General features: G+C 42.9%; 1 protein-coding gene across 1 annotated transcript; it reads left to right on the forward strand.

Annotated features, from left to right (window-relative positions):
- Nucleotides 1-308: 308 nt before the first annotated feature.
- On the forward strand, nt 309-9,872 carry LOC117583479. The gene is made up of 5 exons (XM_034271788.1): nt 309-468; nt 1,382-1,473; nt 1,626-1,736; nt 8,928-9,197; nt 9,294-9,872. Exons 1-5 carry the CDS (start codon nt 363-365, stop codon nt 9,672-9,674), a joined length of 960 nt encoding a protein of 319 aa, XP_034127679.1. The 5' UTR covers nt 309-362; the 3' UTR covers nt 9,675-9,872.
- Nucleotides 9,873-11,491: the final 1,619 nt, after the last annotated feature.

Here is an 11,491-nt window from a genome sequence, read left to right on the forward strand (position 1 = left end):
GCGCGCGTGTCACACAAAAAAGTTGTCAAAGAGTGACACGAGAAATGCAAGACAAAAGACAAAGGAGAGAGGACATGGACTAGCAGAGTGGCTCGATAAATAGACTAAAACTAAGGGCAACATTTCAATGTGCAGCTACTGAAACTTCTGACAAGTAGCCAAGGATAGAGAGAAAGAGCCAGTTATCAATAAAGCCTGAGAGCAGGAGGCTGGCAGGGAGCTTCATCTCAAATATGATTATACGCCTGATGCTTGACAACTTTTGCCATGCTCATGCTCATGCACTCTAAACTCTTTACAGCAGCAACGAGGAAGCCAGAAGCCAGAAGCCAGAAGCCAGAAGGAGCAGCATCAGCGGCAAAATGGCCAGCGAACGAGTGGCCAGAGGGGCAGCAGCAGGACTCCTGCGTTCCACATTCAATATGCTCGCATTCAGTTGGATTATAATCAGCGAGCTAATGCTCAGTGGTAAGTGTGTGCTGAGGCTCATGCCTCAACCCATCAATCCATGCAGTTCAAATTGATTATTTAAACAGAACCCAAGCCCAGCACTCTTTCCCTTTCCCTTTCCCTTTCCCTTTTCATAAATTTAAACGCTTTGCTTTTGATTAATATTTTGGTTTGTTCAATTAAAGTAGCCATCATCATTGTGGCCAGCCACAAGCCCGATCGATGGACACTTCATTTGTTTTCAATCAGTTTACATGCCACTGCCACATGCCACATGCCACACTCTCCCATCTGGCAGTATTTATCCGCATCCTGAGCCGCGCGTATCCGAATGTATTCAATTAAGTTGATTACGTGCCAGGATATTGAATGTATAGAAATAGTTGCAGCTCAGCCCTGCCCTGGCTGCAATTTATTTCAACATTTTCCCACTTAATGTTGGCTGGGATAAGTCATGGCCATTGAATGTTGGATAATTTGTGTGTGCGGCAGCTGGGCGCTGGCTCTCTGGCTCTCTGGCTCTCTGTGTAAATGAATCGAAATGGAGATGAAACTGAAATGAAATAAAATGCAAATAAATTGCATTAAATGCAAGTCAAATTCTGGCCCTGGGGCCACTGTCATAAATTAACACGCGTGTGTGGGCGGCAGGCCTGTCCTGATCCTTGTCCTTTGGCAACACCCCGCGCATAATTGAGTTTTATTTTCACTCACTTTTTTGTTCTGTTTTCTCTTTTATTGTGTGCTGGGCCTGGGGGCATAATCGAATTCAAATTGTTGCCACATGCCGTGTACGAAACTTCTCTCTCTCTCTCGCTCTCTCTCAGTTCTGTCACGAACAAACTGTCAAGTGCATGCATATGCATATACACATATGTGTGCTGTCTGCTGATATTGTTTTTGTTTCCGATTTTGTGTGTGTTTACTGCAGCTCATTGCCTGAAGGATCTGAAGATATTTGTGCCGGAGGCTGTCATCATGGGAAACGCAGCGACATTGTCTTGTCAGTATGATTTGGAGCAGGTAGGTGGCATATCCTCAAGGAACAACAACAGCAGGCAGCTATGAGGCTATGATGCTTAATTATTATAATTACTTGCACTTTGTCTTGCTGCTTCTGCTGAGCTGCTCCACTCGGGCTTTTCATTAACGCATTTTGCCTTCCCTCCTTGCAGGCTGCGCTGTATGCCGTACGCTGGTACTTTGGCCAGGAGGAATTCTATCGCTATGTACCCCGCGAGGCCAAGCCCACATTTGTCTTCGCCGTTGCCGGCATTAATGTTGATGTAAGTATAATTAAGCTTCGCATGTGCTGGGTATCCCTCCATTGTACTCTCCATTTAATGAACAAATCGGAAGTGCGGCAGCAGCGACAGGCGGCCGCCTGTGTTCGAAGTTTTGGCGAAAAATATGCACAAAATATTGTGAAAAATATTTCGAAATGTGGTAAATGGTGGCAGGCAGCGTCTTGTCCCTTCTCTGTGTCACACTTTTTATTGCCATGGCATGCGAATATGTGTGCACTTTTATTTACAATATTCGTTTGGTTGTTTGGCTGTTCTTCCCATTTACATAGTGCATAGTGCGTGTGTCGTGTGTGTTTTGTGTGTGCAGAATTGGGACAACATGCGGACCAAACCCAAGTGCAGATGCAGCGGCTAACCCTATCCCTGCCGCTGTTTGAAATATTGCGAAAAGTGCAAAATAGTTTATGGCGCTGTGCAAACAAAAGCGAACAAATAACCGAAAAACCCACCCAAAACTAAGCAACTGGCGGGGCATATGGGCAAAGTCCCCCTTGCTGGTGCTCAGCATTGTGCATGCCATTCCCTGTCATTCCATTCCATTCCATTCCGCTTGTTCCCATGCAGCGCTCATTAATAAAAGCAACAGCCGCAAAAGTATGCAATAAATTCGGTGCCCCTCGAGCAGGAGCCTGGGAAACACCAACAAATAATTTTGAACACCATTTAAAAATCAGCATCCGGTTCCTGTTTAAGCCGCAGAATAAACAGAGAGGCCAGGGCGCTACGTACCCATTGAATATGTGCAGCAAACGCTGTCCGCTATTCATTTATGCTCTCTGAATGGAGAGGAAAAAATACAAATAAATGTAAATAATATCTGAAACAGCTGCCATTGGATTAGACATCCTTTAGAGCACTTTTTTGCGTAAGTTTTCTTCCCATTTTGAATGCCAAAAGCCGTACATACCCTCGACAGGGCAGTGTATCAAGCCATCTCCAGTATTGGGTGGCGAATCGATTGTCGTATAATCATAAATAAATAAAATTGAATTTGCCATGAAAAATGTGTGTGTGTGCGGAGGGAAATATAAATTGAAAACTCATTCGTCCGCACATAAAACTGCAAACTCATTTACAACCACTTCGGGGCACATTTTTCACAATGCAGAAAAGGGGAACGTTAAATAATCATAAATAATGGCTTACGGAGGAGGGGAGGAGGGTGTTGCATGATGGAGTAATGTTTGTTTTATGTTATGGAGCAGCTGCTGGCATCGATAATGGGGAGGGGCACTGGCCACAGCCATCAGCAGCAGGGAGTGGGAAGCGTGTCCGCTGCCGGACTTTATTAATTTGCTTTGATTGTGTCTTTAATTTGCACTCTGCCCCAATGCAGCAGACACCAAAAAAAGTACAGAAAACAGAGCCAAATAAATGTATAAAAAAACAGAAGAGAGAGAGAGAGAGAGAAGCGAAATACGAGAGAGAATACAAGCAGGAGCCTGCCTGCTGGCTGCTCGAATGTTAATTTGCCACTAATTAGCATTCAAAGGCATTTTTGCACTAATTAAATATTTCGATTGCAGCCCAACAGCATGTTGGAGGCCAACTGGGGGGGGCGTGCGGCTATGCGTGTTAATTATTTGCAATTTCCTCTCATTTCCTGCCCACTCTTTTCTCTCTCTCTTTGGCTTTTCTTTTTTGATTTTATTTGGCGAATCGGAAACTATTCATTGAGCGCATTGGTGGGTTAATGTGAAATGCTGGCAAGAGCCTACTTATGTGAGGCAGAGCAGAGGCAACGCCCCCAAGTGGAAATACATTTTAATTTGAGCAGAGAACTGCTTGAGAAAGCAATCAGCCATGAACCACCGCAAGAACAGGTGAAAAGCATAAGAAAGCCATAGAAAAGCAGTGGGGAAGCAGGAGCAGCAGCCTCGATTGCATAATGCAAATGATTTAGCCACAGCATTCGCTTGTGCAATTAAGTTTGAAGGTTAGACCAGAGGCCAGATCGAAATGGGGCGCCCCACAACTAAACTTAAATTGATAGAACGAATGGCAGAATAGTACGTCAAAGGCCATGCCGGGCCAGAGGTCGAGAGTCCAAGACACAAATGGAAAATGGAAAATGGAATTTTTAAGTTATGCCCAGCAGGTTGCAGCTGCCACACAGCCATGATCTAGTTGCAGTTGCAAGTGATGCTTTGGGTGTGTGTGTGTGTGTCAGAGTGGACTCGAATTTGTGGCAAGTGCCGTAATTGAGATTAAAACATTATAACTTGACTTGTTTTACTTTTTTGCTAAATCATTTCAAACAGCTAAACACGGCTGAGGCTTAATGAGAAAAGTTACCATGCCCAAGTTACACACACACACACACACAGGCACACACACACACACACAGGTGGTGCATAAAGGAGGCAAACACTTGAATGGCAGCTGCTGATGTTGATGATGCCGCTGACATGCCACCACCGCCACTTGTGTGGGGCCATGTGGGGGTGCTGGCGTGGCCAGAGACCAAAGTGCACTCGTGTCGTCCACTTGAGCGTTATTGGAATGTAAATGTATGCATATTAAGGCGGATACCACCAGACGCAAGAGGCAGATAGCAAGTCGCGTCGACAAACTTCAAAAGTCATTCAGCAGCGCCACAGCTCCACAGCGCCACAGCTCCACCTTGGGGCACATGTCACCCCAGCGACAAGTGCGGAAAAATATGCATGTACATATGTAAATGTATACATAAGTACATAAAAAAACGAGTAAAATGAACGGGAAAAATCATCATGTTAAATGTAATTAAATTTTTAATTTAGAGACAGAAAGCGCTTCGCTTCGCTTCGCTTCGCTTTGCTTCGGTGGCGAATCTTCAATTAAAAACACAATTACGAGAGCGAGCGGCAGCCACCCGCTGAGCGACAGCCAGAGGGAGGAGTAAGGGTAAGGCCAAGGGTCACAGCAGGAGCAGGAATAGGATATGCCAAGTGCCACTAAAGTTTTGCGGCTTATTCATTGTCTGCCACAACAATAAAAATCGCCAGCAAGCAGGCCTCTACTCTACAGTGTCCTTGCCAGTGGCTTTCCCTTTAGCTGTGGAGTTTGTTGGAGGCTCCCCGAAAAACTTTTTGCACACTGTCAACACGGAAGGAATTATTCCGCATTAAGTTTGTGGTAATGGCAGCCAGTGGCAGTTCCAGTTGCCTCTGCCGGAATGTCCTGGCGTTTGCTTTTAACACTGTTAATAACCCGACACGCCGCCTCACATTTATGCACAGGAATGTGCGCCGCTTAAAATTAATGCACTGCCAGCCAGCAAAAATACAAGCAAAAACCCAAAGCCAAAGGCACAAACCGAAGACCAGAAGTGACCGAAAAAGTTTCTCCCGTATTTGCAGGACTTCTCTTGTTAATTAGGATGCGCCTTGCAGCAGTGGGAGTTCCCTCTTTCTTTTTAAGGCTTTTGCCAGAAAATTGCAAGAAATGCAGGCAAAAATGTGCCACAGAAATGTGAAAAATAATCAGTTAAAGTTGCAAGAGGAAAAAACCTCATTCCTTGGTCAAATTATGCCATAATCGGAGCCACACATTTGTTGTTCGCACATCGAAATATGAGAAATATGAGAACAAAACTCAGAGAGAGATACAGAGCCCGAGCCCGCACTTCAATTACCATTATCCACTCAAGCCAGTCACATGCAGGCGCTCTTCCCCCTCACGCCACACTCCTCTGCAGCGAGTGCAATTTTCCATTTTCTATTTTTGTATTTTCCTAGCTGCTTGTTTACGCCCTCGAGTGGCGGCCTTTGCTAAAAATTGTTGTGTTGTGTTGTGTTGTGTTGTGTGTATGACAAATGGCAACAAATAAACATAATAAATAAAAGGCGAAATGCATTCCGTGAAGTGTGCTGCTAGCGGGAGGAGGGAGCAGTGGGATAGCGACAGTTGCAATCGGAATCGCAGAGTGTAACTAGCTTCCAGTCCGCCACAGTGTCCGAGCGGCATCCACCATTGGCTTTGGGTGTCGTGCCCAACAATGAGCACAATAAAAAGCCATGCATTTTGCAAACACCCGAAAATTGTACACTGGAGCTCCAGCTAGCTGGTTGCAACAATGCGTGGTGCTGGCTGGGGAAGGAGCAGCATAACAACCGCACCGGAAACATCTCATTCACTAAATTTGTGGTCGGTTTTTGCACAAGCGTTAGGCAGTCGAAGTTGTGAAATGCCAGCGGCAACTGCAGGATGGAGCGGGAATGGAATGAGCAGCAGGCATGAGGGAATGCTCGCAGGCAACGGAAATTCGGCATGACATAATACGTGCACATGTGAGAGAGAGAGAGAGAGAGAGCGGCAAGAGCCATGGCGTGTGCATAGAATCCGAGTGTGTGTGTGGCCACCGCGACTTGAGTTGATACAGCAATAACTCATAAAGTGTTGCATGCAAACGAGGCTGCAGCTGCAGACTGCGCCAGAGAGCGTTGGCTAAAATTAAAATTGCTTCACAACAAACAGCGGAAACTCAGCGAGGAGCCACAGCCAGACAAAGCAGACAGAGCAGACAGAGCAGAGCTGGCTGGGGGTTTGTGGGGAAATTCATTGTATTCTTACAGGGAGCTCGAGCTCCCTCCCTGCTTTTTGCAGTAAAGTTATTATTTCATAAAGCCAGAATTATTGAAACAATACTTTACTCTCACACATGGCAACCACTCCACGCCACTCCACGTGTGCCGCCACTGTGTGCGTTTGTGGCATGCAAAATGACGCTTTAGTGGCGTCATTTTTTTTTGTTTGTTTTTTGCTCTCTACATGCCACAAAGTTACAGCTGCGGCTAAGGCAATATAAAATAGAAATAGAAATTAAAAGGCAGCAAATAAAAACACAACAAAAAAATAAATATGAAAACGGAAAGAGTCGGGGAACAAAAAGTTTTTGCACGACAAAAGCAAAGTTAAGTTGAGTTCTGCTGCTGGCTTGAATCTCATGCGAGTGGCTGCAGCTTTCACATGTGAAGGGGGTCCAAAAAGGAAGCAAGTAGCAGCGCAGCGAGGGTGCACGACTGGGCATATAATTCCTCAAAATGGCAGACATTTGCGTTTTGCTTGGCGCGCTTCCTGGCGCTGCCACTTCCGCTTCCGCACAGAGAGAGAGAGGGCACCAACAAATAGTCACATGCAATTAAATAAATATGACAGAAAGCCGCACACACCATGCCACACCCACCCCAGCAACCAGCCCGTGCCCTGTGGCATAAAAACTGCTGAATAAATAACGGACGAGCGACAGGAACAACTTTTGGCTGTGTCTGTGTCTGTCTCTGTGTATATGTTTGATTACATAATTAGTGTCATTTAATTAGATGCGGATTGAAAACATATCAACGGGGGCAAGTGGCAAGTGGCAAGCGGTTGCTGGCAAGTGGCAAGTGGCAAATGGCCGCACGAACAACATTTATTATGTGGTAAAAGTTGAGAGAATTACCAGCATTAGGCGCTGCTTATGAGTTAACGCTTGTTTGAGTGGGCAAAGTATTTAATGGCTCATCAGAGATGGACGTTGAATGAGCGAGTACACTGAGAGAAACAAGTGGCATTTTATTTCAATATTTAAAGAACTATTTTAAGTGTTTTAAAACGATTTATTGCAAGATTTGATACATTTTTCAATTATATTTTGACGTGGAAACTCAAATATTTCTTGATATTATTTTTATTAGATTTAAAAAAATATGTATAAATTTCATACGTAAAGTTAACTTTAAGTTTTTATTTTTAAAATATATTTTGTCCATCATATTTTGTCATTTAATCGAAAATATTAATTGTTAGTTTTTATATCGATTTTTAGTCGATGTAAATATATACTTAAAATACACCAAAAATATATAAATATCAGGTTCAAAGTATATTTAATATTTTCCAAAATGTTTATACATTTTATACACATTTAATTGTATTTATTAATTAAATGTAAGACCCTTAAAAAATAATAAAATAAAATAGGTACAAAATATATAAGACTTGCAGCATATTTAAAATATTAAGCAAATTTATTTTTATTTCATATGTAAAGCAAATTGAATACTTTCCACAAAGTGTATACATTTTTAACCTATTTTCTTGTATTTCAATTTATTTTTTATTCCATTTAAAACACACACAAAACCCCTTTTATATTTAAATCCAAATTGTATGCCATTTAATCCCACTACCAGACAGAACTCTTTTCACCACTCCACAACTTTCTCGGAGTGCACTCGTGAAATACAAAATTATAATACATATGGGAGGGCATGGGGCTGGCTCTGCCCCAGTGCACATTATTCATGCCACAAACACACACACAGCACACAGAGCATGCAACACTCAGTGGCAGTGCCTGGGTCTCTCCTGCTCGCCGCTGCATATAGAGAACCTTATCAATACGTTTCGCATTTGTTTTCATTTTACGATTGCGTAACGAGATCAGCGTCGACAAATCCAAAAGCCACTGAAACCACAGCGCTAGCACACACACACACACAAGCAGCAGGTCCAGGAGTCGCATTCATGGAGCCAATATGCCAAAATGGCAACCGCGCAGCAGCCATAGATCCGAGTGTCCTGTGTGTTAGCGAGTGCCTGGCGGCCCTTATCGACATTCGCGTTATCTGCGAATGAACTGGCAGAATTCTAGGAAAGAAAACAACAACCAAACTAAATAGAAAAGCCGGGCAACTGGCGAGCAATGCTCCAAAGTGTTGAAACAATCGTAAAAAGCTGTTGTTCGCCTCGGGCCGCGAGCTGTAGGGATTCCTGGAATGTGCCAATACGAGGCAGTGGCATTCAGAAACAGCAATGGCACTGGCACTGGCAGTACGGATTAGTACGAATGCAAATGAAACAAAGCGTTGGGGCAGGGCATGGCTTTGGCTTTGGCTTTGGCTTTGGTGGCATATGCAAAACTCCAATGGGTTTTGCTGTTTTGTCTGAACTTAAATACAAAAGGCCACACACAGGCAGACACAGACACTGACGATAATCGCGACTGTTCGCTGCCGAAGTGGATTTTGAGTAGGATATTTGCAGAGCAGCAAACGATGGCTGGCAATTAACAGAATATGCTAAAACGGCACCCTGTGGCTCTTCGTGCCCCTCGTTGATTAGCAACAAAAATGGCAACGCGTGCGCTTTTGGCGCCAGCAGATTATGCGACGTTAATGCCACTCCCTTCTCGTTTGCTTGCAGCTCACCAATTCGGATGCCACGTCCGTCACGTTGAAGGGTGTCAGCCGTGAGCTGAGCGGCAGCTATCAGTGCGAAGTCTCCGAGGATGCGCCGCTCTTTCACACGGAAATACGCTCCGCGCACATGCAGGTGATTGAGCTGCCCAAAGATGATCCCGTGATGCAGGTGGACAAGAAGGTGATTGGCGCCAACGACCACTTCAAGGCTGTGTGCACTGTGGGCCCCTCCTATCCGCCGGCGAACATAACATGGTACATCAATGGACGAAAGGTGAGTGAAGGGTTCAAGATTGGCCGATGATGCAGAAGTGAGAACTGATCACCCACCTCTTTCTGCTCTGTTCTCTTCTCTGTTGCTGTTGCTTAGGTCTATAAAACCCCGCTGCAGCGCATCACACAGGATGCGTTTGAGGGCTCCACGGCATACTCCTCGCTGGAGATCTATCCGCACAGCCAGGTGCTGCAGGGCTTCTTCCAGGCGATGCCCAAATATCAGCCCAATATAATGCTGCTCTGCGAGGTGTCCATCCTGCATGTGTTCCACAAGAGTGTGCAGCTGCGCATTGGGTTGAGCAATGCGCCGCCAACGACCATTTCGCCCAATCTACTCGGCCTCGAGGGCTCCAAGCGGTATGCCAATGGCGATCCGGACAACTCGGCGCTCACCGGCGCCTCTCAGTGCATCTGTTGCAGCGCTCTGGGCGCTGTCACACTCGCATTGGCGACGCTGGCGGTGGCACAGCTGTGACCGGTATATGCAGCAATGTAAACAATTATTATTGGAAAGCAAACACGGGGGAGCGTGGACACGGAGAAGGAGCACGACGGCACATAAAGTGTAATTAAAAAAAAACAACACAAAAAACAAGAAACTATAAAAAAATATGAGCGAATATGTGTGTGGATGCAACGTGCTTAATTGCAGCACAAACCAGAAATAAAATAAAATAAAAGTGGGAGCGGGGGGGAGGGAGAAACTCGTGTTGTCAGCGCCTAGTAAAAAAATGTCCTTGCATGTTAATATTGTTTTTTATTTGCCATGAAACCAGGGGTCACATAGGTCTATTTTCAATGCATTAATTCAACATTCCGATAATAACGAAATATAATATAAATTCGCAAGTGAAAGCGGCGAACATCAGGCGAGATGTTAAAATAATTAATGTTAAAAAAAAGAAAGAAGGAGAGTTATAGCATAAATTGAATACGTAACAAGGCGTAGCAGATTGTTGTGCATCGAATGGCAGAGCATTAAAAATAGTGAAGAGTAAAACATAAATTAAATTTAATTAAAATTAACACAGCGGCAAAACTAATTGCATAGGAAAAAGGGATAATCGGGGGGGATTAAAAAAAAAACACAACAATTAATAAGCATAAGTCAGAGATTGGAATATTTAAAAACTATAAGTACACCCCCTACCCTCCAGAGAGAGAGAGAGCCGCAGAACCTAGACACATAAGCCATGTAAATAATATTTGTAAAAAAAACACACACAAAATAATATAAATTAATAATAAATAAAGCAAACAACAAAAAAAATGCACAAAGGACAGAAGCAGCAGCAGGAACCCCGTGCGGAGGCAAACATTAATTAAAGCTATAATAAAAAAAGAAAAGAAAAAAAAGACAACCAACTAATTAGTTGCATAAGGAAAATCAATAAAAGTAAAATCAAAAGTGAATATCGGGACAGGATGCGGTTTAATTGGATTAATATTTGAAATTTCAATTGTGGCTTTAATTGGTTTGTTTGTTTTTTGTTTTGTTTTAGACTAAATTTACACACATAAATATATATATTACATACGGTATATATATATATTTATCTAATATTTAATGACGAATCGAATGAATTTAGTGCGTGTGCGTCGTATGTGTTAGAGATTGATAATGTTGAGATTGAGAGTATTATTCCACTGAAAGTAAAAGTCATAAGAACCCAACTATTTTTGGAGAGGCAAATGCACACGAACACTGCATAGATTTCACAACAACAACAAAACATGAACATAATGTTACAATGTACATCAAAGAAACGAATAAAAAATCTTTAAAAATAAAACGAAAATTATTTGATAACTGAAAAAATCAAATAACGTTTGCTAAAACCGGAAAACCAACACACCCAAAAACTAAATTTAAAACTAAAACTAAAAATAACATAAAACACTAAGAATAAAATGTAAAATCAAACTAAAATACAGGAAAACACACACAAAAAACAGAAAAAACAGAAAAAAACATAAAACCCAGAAGAGCAATGATGAGGCGCAATGAAATGATATATATTAAATATGCATATAATTATGGATAATTTAATGGAAGTTAAGCGAAAGGCCACCCAAAGCGGTCAAAAACAGAATCAAACCACACGCCCCTCCCGGAGAGGCAAAACAAAGAAAAAACCCAAAAAAGACAACCAAAGGCACGCCACAAAATGGGCGTGGAATTTAGCTCAAAATTAAATGCGATAATGGCAAGAATTATATGATGAAATAAATAAATAATACAAAACAAAAAACAAAAACAAATGTAATTCAAATTGAGTTTTATTTGAAACT

This window comes from Drosophila guanche, unplaced genomic scaffold, assembly GCF_900245975.1.
Source record: "Drosophila guanche unplaced genomic scaffold, DGUA_6, whole genome shotgun sequence".
Lineage (NCBI taxonomy): Eukaryota > Metazoa > Arthropoda > Insecta > Diptera > Drosophilidae > Drosophila > Drosophila guanche.